At 47.4% G+C, this 11488-nt stretch overlaps 1 protein-coding gene across 1 annotated transcript in view; it reads right to left on the bottom strand.

Annotated features, from left to right (window-relative positions):
* Positions 1-1340: 1340 nt before the first annotated feature.
* Positions 1341-11488, bottom strand: part of LOC106572764 (ceramide glucosyltransferase) — a 53954-nt gene continuing 43806 nt past the window's right edge. The window contains exons 6-9 of the mRNA XM_045694147.2: positions 9527-9705; positions 5677-5763; positions 5118-5304; positions 1341-3292 (exon numbers count right to left, since the gene is read on the bottom strand). Of these exons, the coding sequence (XP_045550103.1) occupies positions 3122-3292; positions 5118-5304; positions 5677-5763; positions 9527-9705 (624 nt within the window). The 3' untranslated portion in view covers positions 1341-3121. The remainder of the gene's footprint in view (positions 3293-5117; positions 5305-5676; positions 5764-9526; positions 9706-11488) is intronic.

Below are 11488 nucleotides of genomic sequence, written 5' to 3'. Positions count from 1 at the left end.
ATGTAATGCTAACCTAGGCTATCGTCCCAAAATGGCACCTTATTCCATATTTAGTAGCAAACATTGTTCAAACCTCCACGGTGTGTGTTGCTACTGTCATCTATTGTGGCTTAAATCAGCTCTAACTGAAAGCCTAAAGAAATAGTATTCCATTCAATATTTTCCAAGGCATTATTCCATTCAATATTTTCCAAGGCATTATTCCATTCAATATTTTCCAAGGGATTATTTCATTCAATATTTTCCAAGGCATTATTCCATTCAATATTTTCCAAGGCATTATTCCATTCAATATTTTCCAAGGGATTATTTCATTCAATATTTTCCAAGGCATTATTCCATTCAATATTTTCCAAGGCATTATTCCATTCAATATTTTCCAAGGCATTATTCCATTCAATATTTTCCAGGGCATTATTCCATTCAATATTTTCCTGGCATTATCTGACTCCATTCAATAGTCCTTATTGAACTACACAAGTTCATTTTATTTACATACTATTGTCTATCTTCTTACTCATGTCCCTCTCTCCCCCCCCAGACCTGATTGGGACTATCTGGCTTACCAATTGGGTCTGTGTCCCAAATTGCACCCTATCCCCTATTTAGTGCATTCCTTTCGACCAGGGCTCTGGTCCAATTTGGGACACATCCAGGGACTTTCTGAGCTCAACATGTTAACGCTCCACTCCACTGATTCATCTCCTAGAATAACGAATAGCAGCTGATTATCTGACTTCACAATACTGCTCTATGTCCAGACAGCCTGGGGAGGGGAGGGGAGGGAAGAGAGAGAGGAGAGAGAGAGAGGAGAGAGAGAGAGAGAGAGAGAGAGAGAGAGAGAGAGAGAGAGAGAGAGAGAGAGAGAGAGAGAGAGAGAGAGAGAGAGAGAGAGAGAGAGAGAGAGAGAGAGAGAGAGAGAGAGAGAGAGAGAGAGAGAGAGAGAGAGAGAGGAGAGAGAGGAGAGAGAGAGAGAGAGAGAGAGAGAGAGAGAGAGAGAGAGAGAGAGAGAGAGAGAGAGAGAGAGAGAGAGAGAGAGAGAGAGAGAGAGAGAGAGAGAGAGAGAGAGAGAGAGAGAGAGAGAGAGAGAGAGCCTGGGGAGGAGAGGAGAGAGAGAGACAGCCTGGGGTCGGAGAGAGAGAGCCTGGGGAGGAGAGAGAGACAGCCTGGGGAGGAGAGAGAGAGAGAGAGACAGCCTGGGGAGGAGAGAGAGAGACAGCCTGGGGAGGAGAGAGAGAGACAGCCTGGGGAGGAGAGAGAGAGACAGCCTGGGGAGGAGAGAGAGAGACAGCCTGGGGAGGAGAGAGAGAGAGACAGCCTGGGGGAGGAGAGATGAGAGAGATAGCCTGGGGAGGAGAGAGAGAGAGATAGCCTGGGGAGGAGAGAGAGAGAGAGAGAGAGAGAGAGAGAGAGAGAGACAGACAGACAGAGAGACAGAGCCTGGGGAGGAGAGAGAGACAGCCTGGGGTGAAGAGAGACAGAGACAGAGAGACAGACAGAGAGAGACAGAGAGAGACAGAGAGGGAGGCTACATGGGTAGTGAGAGAGAGGGAAGGGAGGGCGATAAATTGTACTGAGGACACAAAAAGTATTCACTTTAAAAGGCATTCTCTTGTATGTATAGGTTTGCCATCCAACCCAAGAGTCTAAGCCTGGTAGCACAGTAGTCACATTATGTATACAGTCACACGACAAAATACCTAGGCTGTGTCACAAATGGAACCCTGTTCACCCTACATCGTGCACTACAGAGCTATATGGGACCAGGTCAAAAGCAGTAAACGATAGGGATTAGGGTGCCATTGTGGACACACAACCTACAGCTATAGAACTTCCACACTACACAATGTGACACTAATGAAATGAATAAGGGGGGAGAAGATAGAAACACATGGAAAACATTTCTTCCCACCAAAATACATTTTTAAATCCCAAAAGGTTTCAGCCTAAACTCTTCTTCTGTTTAAATGACAGAACACTGACAGACCAGACAGTCAGAGGAACTCACGTTAAGATGAGGATTGGTTCAGGGGGTGAAGGGAGAACAGTGCGTCATACCGTAGGGTCAGGCTTTTGTTCCAGCCCTGCACTAACACACCCAAATCCGCTAATCATGGTCCAGACCAAAAAGTGTGTTAGTGCAGGGTTGTAATAAAAGCTTGCACAACCAGGAAGTAATTCTCCAGGAGCTCAGCAGGAGACTTCTGATGAGTAAGTACAGCTGTGATCTTATTGGCTCAGATAACTACAGATCAGCGTACCAGCACATGGCATGAAAACAAATCTGACCAGGGAACAAAATATTTAAAAAAACAGAGCAAAAGGGAATTCATAAATTACAGCTTTCAGTAGTTCTCATATTTAAAAAAATAAATAAAAACTAAAGAAGTGAGTGGAAAACGATATTATTCTAGTTAGTGCTGCTTGAGACTTAGCGATATTGTACCAACATATTAATGATAGCCTAGTGAAAACTTACGGTAGGAAGTACACGTCGTATCCCCAAAGCCTGGCTGAAGAGAGTCACGCTATTTACAAATGGCACCCTATTCCCTTTATAGGGCCCATAGGGGCTCTGGACAAAAGTAGTGCACTATATAGGGAATAGGGTGCATTTAGGACACAACCCTTCTCTCCCACAAAAGGCCCATTGGGCTCTGGTCAAAAGTAGTGCACTATATATAGGGAATAGGGTGCATTTGGGACACAACCTTTCTCTCCTGCCATGGGCCCGGTCTCCCTATTGGAGAGTCGTCCAAGCAAGAGTTTTAAATTAAAACAGGAAAGATGAGCACCAGTAACATAAAGGATGAAAACATTTTTAACACAAAGGTTTAAAAACAGCCAACACTTTGGATGATTCCATAGCCGTTTCTCCTTCTCAAATGTTACCATCTCTTTGGCCCGAGTCCCTAAATGGTACCTTATTCCTTATATAGTCCACTACTGTTGAGCAGAGCAGAAAGTACAGGCAAGTGTGGGCCCAGGTCAGAAAGTGCACTATGTAGGGAATAGGGTGCCATCCGGGACAAGGTTCAGTCTGTGTCTGGCATTGTCTCTGGTCCTTGGGGGTGACTGGACCCAGGGTATTGCCCCTGTAGGTGGGACTCATTGCAGGCGGCTATACGTCCAGGATCTCGTCGGCCGTACCCCCGCATCGTAACCTGTAGCGCCCCGTTCTCCAGCTGATGGTGGGGTCCCACAGGGCCGACAGGAAGATCTGGATGGTCATGGACTCTCTGATGAACCAGGCTACAGCGTAGTCCAGTTTGGAGAAGACAGGCGCACCGCCCTGTGAGATCAAATAAAGGAATATGTTTCTTTCCAGCTACAGCTTTATTCCCCATATGCTTTATTCCCCGTATGCTTTATTCCCCATATGCTTTATTCCCCATATGCTTTATTCCCCGTGCTTTATTCTCCGTGCTTTATTCTCCGTGCTTTATTCCCCATATGCTTTATTCCCCATATGCTTTATTCCCCATATGCTTTATTCTCCGTGCTTTATTCCCCATATGCTTTATTCCCCATATGCTTTATTCCCCGTGCTTTATTCCCCGTGCTTTATTCTCCGTGCTTTATTCCCCATATGCTTTATTCCCCATATGCTTTATTCCCCATATGCTTTATTCCCCGTGCTTTATTCTCCGTGCTTTATTCCCCATATGCTTTATTCCCCGTGCTTTATTCCCCGTGCTTTATTCCCCGTGCTTTATTCCCCGTGCTTTATTCTCCGTGCTTTATTCCCCGTGCTTTATTCTCCGTGCTTTATTCCCCATATGCTTTATTCCCCATATGCTTTATTCCCCGTGCTTTATTCCCCGTGCTTTATTCTCCGTGCTTTATTCCCCATATGCTTTATTCCCCGTGCTTTATTCCCCGTGCTTTATTCCCCATATGCTTTATTCCCCGTGCTTTATTCCCCGTGCTTTATTCCCCGTGCTTTATTCCCCGTGCTTTATTCTCCGTGCTTTATTCCCCATATGCTTTATTCCCCGTGCTTTATTCCCCGTGCTTTATTCCCCATATGCTTTATTCCCCGTGCTTTATTCCCCGTGCTTTATTCCCCGTGCTTTATTCCCCGTGCTTTATTCTCCGTGCTTTATTCTCCGTGCTTTATTCCCCGTGCTTTATTCCCCATATGCTTTATTCCCCGTGCTTTATTCCCCGTGCTTTATTCCCCGTGCTTTATTCCCCGTGCTTTATTCCCCATATGCTTTATTCCCCGTGCTTTATTCCCCGTGCTTTATTCCCCGTGCTTTATTCTCCGTGCTTTATTCCCCGTGCTTTATTCCCCGTGCTTTATTCTCCGTGCTTTATTCTCCGTGCTTTATTACCCGTGCTTTATTCCCCGTGCTTTATTCCCCATATGCTTTATTCCCCGTGCTTTATTCCCCGTGCTTTATTCTCCGTGCTTTATTCCCCGTGCTTTATTCCCCGTGCTTTATTCCCCGTGCTTTATTCCCCGTGCTTTATTCTCCGTGCTTTATTCCCCATATGCTTTATTCCCCGTGCTTTATTCCCCGTGCTTTATTCCCCGTGCTTTATTCTCCGTGCTTTATTCCCCGTGCTTTATTCCCCATATGCTTTATTCCCCGTGCTTTATTCCCCGTGCTTTATTCTCCGTGCTTTATTCTCCGTGCTTTATTCTCCGTGCTTTATTCCCCATATGCTTTATTCCCCGTGCTTTATTCCCCGTGCTTTATTCTCCGTGCTTTATTCCCCGTGCTTTATTCCCCGTGCTTTATTCTCCATGTTTCTGTCTCAAGTTACAGGAAGTCGTCGCTACTCGAGTTTCTTCACTTTCAAACCTCTCTGGCTCTAGCTAGCACTGGGCTGCACAGATTAAGCGTGACAATGTGAAAGCAGCTATTGAGAGCCAGTATAGTAGTAGGAAGAGAGAGTACTCCATCCGGTACCTAAACCGGTCTGTGGACCCATCGAAGCTGGATGTAGTCAGAGATGAACCAGGCCAGACAGAGTGTGTGTGTGTGTGTGTACCTGAACTCCTCGAAGCTGGATGTAGTCAGAGATGAACCAGGCCAGACAGAGTGTGTGTGTGTGTGTGTGTGTGTGTGTGTGTGTGTGTGTGTGTGTGTGTGTGTGTGTGTGTGTACCTGAACTCCTCGGAGCTGGATGTAGTCAGAGATGAACCAGGCCAGACAGTGGCACATGAAGAAGACCATAATATCCCAGTGGAACACGTGATGCGCTGCCCAGCCAATGATCAGGCTGGCTACGAAACACTCTGAGATGGGCTCACAGATGGTGGCGGGGAGCATGTTGATACGCAGCTTGGCCCACCTGACAGGGAGGATCAGACACCATAGTAGAAACTGAAGAATTTCCCCCCAAATGTAGCAGGTCAGTCAGTGGACTTCAAACAGGACTATTAAGATACTAATACAACAGCTAAATAAACATGTTGAAATAAACTACAACAATGTGTTGAACTCAGTTCCCAGAGACCCGCGGGGCCCCTCCGGGAACTCAGTTCCCACAGACCCGCGGGGCCCCTCCGGGAACTCAGTTCCCACAGACCCGCGGGGCCCCTCCGGGAACTCACTTTGACACCCCTGCTCTAGAACAATGGGTGTGTGTGTGTGTGAGACACTTTATACCTCTGGGTCTTCCACTGTGGGATATGGGGACAAACACAAAGCCCTGATGGCTTACCTGATCATGCGGGACTGGAACTGACCAATCGAATAGGACCCAGAGTTCTGCATGGCTACCTGCGTTGCCATGGAGAACTTCCATCCCCTGTGAGAAAAGGGAGGGACAAAGGAAACAGTGAGCCTTCAGTTAAAAAAAAAGGGGAAGTTAAGTTGCAATCACTCCCATTGATTGTTAGCTAGCAGTGGTTTGGGTTCAGTTAGCTAGCAGTGGTTTGGGTTCAGTTAGCTAGCAGTGGTTTGGGTTCAGTTAGCTAGCAGTGGTTTGGGTTCAGTTAGCTAGCAGTGGTTTGGGTTCAGTTAGCTAGCAGTGGTTTGGGTTCAGTTAGCTAGCAGTGGTTTGGGTTCAGTTAGCTAGCAGTGGTTTGGGTTCAGTTAGCTAGCAGTGGTTTGGGTTCAGTTAGCTAGCAGTGGTTTGGGTTCAGTTAGCTAGCAGTGGTTTGGGTTCAGTTAGCTAGCAGTGGTTTGGGTTCAGTTAGCTAGCAGTGGTTTGGGTTCAGTTAGCTAGCAGTGGTTTGGGTTCAGTTAGCTAGCAGTGGTTTGGGTTCAGTTAGCTAGCAGTGGTTTGGGTTCAGTTAGCTAGCAGTGGTTTGGGTTCAGTTAGCTAGCAGTGGTTTGGGTTCAGTTAGCTAGCAGTGGTTTGGGTTCAGTTAGCTAGCAGTGGTTTGGGTTCAGTTAGCTAGCAGTGGTTTGGGTTCAGTTAGCTAGCAGTGGTTTGGGTTCAGTTAGCTAGCAGTGGTTTGGGTTAAGTTAGCTAGCAGTGGTTTGGGTTCAGTTAGCTAGCAGTGGTTTGGGTTCAGTTAGCTAGCAGTGGTTTGGGTTCAGTTAGCTAGCAGTGGTTTGGGTTAAGTTAGCTAGCAGTGGTTTGGGTTAAGTTAGCTAGCAGTGGTTTGGGTTCAGTTAGCTAGCAGTGGTTTGGGTTCAGTTAGCTAGCAGTGGTTTGGGTTCAGTTAGCTAGCAGTGGTTTGGGTTCAGTTAGCTAACAGTGGTTTGGGTTCAGTTAGCTAGCAGTGGTTTGGGTTAAGTTAGCTAGCAGTGGTTTGGGTTAAGTTAGCTAGCAGTGGTTTGGGTTCAGTTAGCTAGCAGTGGTTTGGGTTCAGTTAGCTAGCAGTGGTTTGGGTTAAGTTAGCTAGCAGTGGTTTGGGTTAAGTTAGCTAGCAGTGGTTTGGGTTAAGTTAGCTAGCAGTGGTTTGGGTTAAGTTAGCTAGCAGTGGTTTGGGTCAAGTTAGCTAGCAGTGGTTTGGGTTCAGTTAGCTAGCAGTGGTTTGGGTTAAGTTAGCTAGCAGTGGTTTGGGTCAAGTTAGCTAGCAGTGGTTTGGGTCAAGTTAGCTAGCAGTGGTTTGGGTTCAGTTAGCTAGCAGTGGTTTGGGTTCAGTTAGCTAGCAGTGGTTTGGGTTCAGTTAGCTAGCAGTGGTTTGGGTTCAGTTAGCTAGCAGTGGTTTGGGTTCAGTTAGCTAGCAGTGGTTTGGGTCAAGTTAGCTAGCAGTGGTTTGGGTCAAGTTAGCTAGCAGTGGTTTGGGTCAAGTTAGCTAGCAGTGGTTTGGGTCAAGTTAGCTAGCAGTGGTTTGGGTCAAGTTAGCTAGCAGTGGTTTGGGTCAAGTTAGCTAGCAGTGGTTTGGGTCAAGTTAGCTAGCAGTGGTTTGGGTCAAGTTAGCTAGCAGTGGTTTGGGTCAAGTTAGCTAGCAGTGGTTTGGGTCAAGTTAGCTAGCAGTGGTTTGGGTCAAGTTAGCTAGCAGTGGTTTGGGTCAAGTTAGCTAGCAGTGGTTTGGGTCAAGTTAGCTAGCAGTGGTTTGGGTCAAGTTAGCTAGCAGTGGTTTGGGTTAAGTTAGCTAGCAGTGGTTTGGGTCAAGTTAGCTAGCAGTGGTTTGGGTTAAGTTAGCTAGCAGTGGTTTGGGTTCAGTTAGCTAGCAGTGGTTTGGGTTCAGTTAGCTAGCAGTGGTTTGGGTTAAGTTAGCTAGCAGTGGTTTGGGTTAAGTTAGCTAGCAGTGGTTTGGGTTAAGTTAGCTAGCAGTGGTTTGGGTTAAGTTAGCTAGCAGTGGTTTGGGTTCAGTTAGCTAGCAGTGGTTTGGGTTAAGTTAGCTAGCAGTGGTTTGGGTTCAGTTAGCTAGCAGTGGTTTGGGTTAAGTTAGCTAGCAGTGGTTTGGGTTAAGTTAGCTAGCAGTGGTTTGGGTTCAGTTAGCTAGCAGTGGTTTGGGTTCAGTTAGCTAGCAGTGGTTTGGGTTCAGTTAGCTAGCAGTGGTTTGGGTTAAGTTAGCTAGCAGTGGTTTGGGTTAAGTTAGCTAGCAGTGGTTTGGGTTAAGTTAGCTAGCAGTGGTTTGGGTTAAGTTAGCTAGCAGTGGTTTGGGTTAAGTTAGCTAGCAGTGGTTTGGGTCAAGTTAGCTAGCAGTGGTTTGGGTCAAGTTAGCTAGCAGTGGTTTGGGTTCAGTTAGCTAGCAGTGGTTTGGGTCAAGTTAGCTAGCAGTGGTTTGGGTCAAGTTAGCTAGCTGTGGTTTGGGTCAAGTTAGCTAGCAGTGGTTTGGGTCAAGTTAGCTAGCAGTGGTTTGGGTTCAGTTAGCTAGCAGTGGTTTGGGTTCAGTTAGCTAGCAGTGGTTTGGGTCAAGTTAGCTAGCAGTGGTTTGGGTCAAGTTAGCTAGCAGTGGTTTGGGTCAAGTTAGCTAGCAGTGGTTTGGGTTAAGTTAGCTAGCAGTGGTTTGGGTTAAGTTAGCTAGCAGTGGTTTGGGTTAAGTTAGCTAGCAGTGGTTTGGGTCAAGTTAGCTAGCAGTGGTTTGGGTCAAGTTAGCTAGCAGTGGTTTGGGTCAAGTTAGCTAGCAGTGGTTTGGGTCAAGTTAGCTAGCAGTGGTTTGGGTCAAGTTAGCTAGCAGTGGTTTGGGTCAAGTTAGCTAGCAGTGGTTTGGGTCAAGTTAGCTAGCAGTGGTTTGGGTTAAGTTAGCTAGCAGTGGTTTGGGTTAAGTTAGCTAGCAGTGGTTTGGGTTCAGTTAGCTAGCAGTGGTTTGGGTTCAGTTAGCTAGCAGTGGTTTGGGTTAAGTTAGCTAGCAGTGGTTTGGGTTAAGTTAGCTAGCAGTGGTTTGGGTTAAGTTAGCTGGCGTTTCTAGTGTCGGTTTACAGAAAACCGACCGTGGATTACAGTTAGTCCTGGCCTATATTCAGCGTGAGGAACCAGCATCATGGTCTTCCCGTTTAACACCTATAGTAGGACCTGGACCATAGCCACACACATTTTTTTACTTCAGGGTAGCCCAATTGAGACCAGGGTCTGATTCCAATGGAAGCGCATCAATAAACCATACCACAGCACGATCAATTACTGATGTTTAGTGGCACAATAATCAATAAAACAGGCCACCGTGTTGGGGGAGGACTAGAAGGCAAAGATGTAAACAATAGAAATGAAATGGAAAACAAATATCAGGGAGTTCCCAGCGCCGACGCGCCAACTCCTCCCAGCGCCGACACGCCAACTCCTCCCAGCACCGACGCGCCAACTCCTCCCAGCGCCGACGCGCCAATTCCTCCCAGCGCCGACGCGCCAACTCCTCCCAGCAACTCCCCCCAGCGCCGACGCGCCAACTCCCCCCAGCGCCGACGCGCCAACTCCCCCCAGAGCCGACGCGCCAACTCCCCCCAGAGCCGACGCGCCAACTCCCCCCAGAGCCGACGCGCCAACTCCCCCCAGAGCCGACGCGCGAACTCCCCCCAGCCCTGACGCGCCAAGTCCCCCCAGCCCTGACGCGCCAAGTCCCCCCAGCCCTGACGCGCCAACTGCTCCCAGCAACTCCCCCCAGCCCTGACGCGCCAACTCTTCCCAGCAACTCCCCCCAGCGCTAACATGGAAGATAAAGTAATGACTGCACCTGTCAGCGATGGCCTTCGCCATGAAGTAGTCCTCAGCGATGTATTGAGCGAAGGCGATCAGCCCTCCAGCCTGGTCCAGGATATCTTTCCTCATCAGACATGACATTCCGGTCACACACTTAATACCCGTCACGTTGGCTGAGATGTAGGAGCGCGGGTGGGACGTGCCAAAATACACCTGTTAGGAAAAGGAGGTAGATTACTGGTAGGACAGATTACTGATCATTTAGACAGGCCTAAGACCCCTAGACCAGGGAAAATCAACTCGATTCAGCCGGGGGACGATTTTCTTCTTGAGTGGATGGTCATTTGGCCAGATCATAATTACAAATATTTTGTAGACCGCAAATTGGTTGCAATGCGGCCAAACAGATATAATATTTAACCACTACATAATCAATCACATTACATTTGTATACAATCACAAACTCAGCAAAAAAAAGAAATGTCCCCCTTTTCAGGATGGCAACAACAACTGTCCGAGTTACACCAGGAACGCACAATCCCTCCATCAGTGCTCAGACTGTCTGCAATAGGCTGAGAGAGGCTGGACTGAGGGCTTGTATGCCTGTTGTAAGGCAGGTCCTCACCAGACATCACTGGCAACAACGTCGCCTATGGGCACAAACCCACCGTCACTGGACCAGACAGAACTGGCAAAAAGTGTCTCACCAGGGGTGATGGTCGGATTTGCGTTTATCGTCAAAGGAATTTGTGTTACACCGAGGCCTGTACTCTGGAGCAGGATCGATTTGGAGGTGCAGGGTCCGTCATGGTCTGGGGCGGTGTGTCACAGCATCATCAGATTGCCTGCAATGACAACAAGCTCAATCTCAACGCTGTACGTTACAGGGACATCCTCCTCCCTCATGTGGTACCCTTCCTGCAGGCTCATCCAGACATGGCCCTCCAGCATGACAATGCTGGAGGGCCATACTGCTCGTACTGCTCGTTCTGTGCGTGATTTCCTGCAAGACAGGAATATCAGTGTTCTGCCATGGCCAGCGAAGAGCCCGGATCTCAATCCCATTGAGCACGTCTGGGACCTGTTGGATCGGAGGGTGAGGGCTAGGGCCATTCCCCCCAGAAATGTCTGGGAACTTGCAGGTGCCTTGGTGGAAGAGTGGGGTAACATCTCACAGCAAGAACTGGCAAATCTGGTGCAGTCCATGAGGAGGAGATGCACTGCAGTACTTAATGCAGCTGGTGGCCACACCAGATACTGACTGTTACTTTTAATTTTGACCCCCCCCCCCCCCCCCACCCCACCCCACCCCTTTGTTCAGGGACACATTATTCCATTGCTGTTAGTCACATGTCTGTGGAACTTGTTCAGTTTATGTCTCAGTTGTTGAATCTTGTTATGTTCATACAAATATTTACACATGTTCAGTTTGCTGAAAATAAACACAGTTGACTGAGAGGACGTTTCTCTTTTTGCTGAGTTTATACGTCTCTATAATGCGTGGGACTAGTTTGGAAAATATTTTCAAATTCACTTGGAGCTGATTCGCTGGTGTTTTTACATCTCTCAAAAAAATATGTAAATATTTTTTCCCCCTCAGAAAACACAGGGAGCCAAATAAAATAAAAATCACCCGCAGGCCGCCAGTTGGGGAACCCTGCCCTAGAACCCTGCCCTAGAACCCTGCCCTAGAACCCTGCCCAAGTACACCTGACAAAAAAAAATACATATATAATACCAGTTAAAAGTTTAGACACATCTACTCATTCTAGGGTTTTTCTTTACTTTTACTATTTTCTAAAATTGTAGAATAATAGTGAAGACATCAAAACCATGAAATAACACATATGGAATCACGTAGTAACCCCCCAAAAAAAGTGTTAAAATCAAAATATAAGTTATATTTGAGATTCTTCAAAGTAGCCACCCTTTGTCTTGATGACAGCTTTGTACACACTCTTGGCTCTCTCTCAACCAGCTTAATGAGGTAGTTACC

The sequence above is a fragment of the Salmo salar genome, chromosome 01 (assembly GCF_965601325.2).
Source record: "Salmo salar chromosome 01, fSalSal1, whole genome shotgun sequence".
NCBI classification, from domain to species: domain Eukaryota; kingdom Metazoa; phylum Chordata; class Actinopteri; order Salmoniformes; family Salmonidae; genus Salmo; species Salmo salar.
The sequence above is the reverse complement of the archived record's forward strand: the minus strand, read 5'-3'. Positions and strand labels throughout refer to the sequence as shown.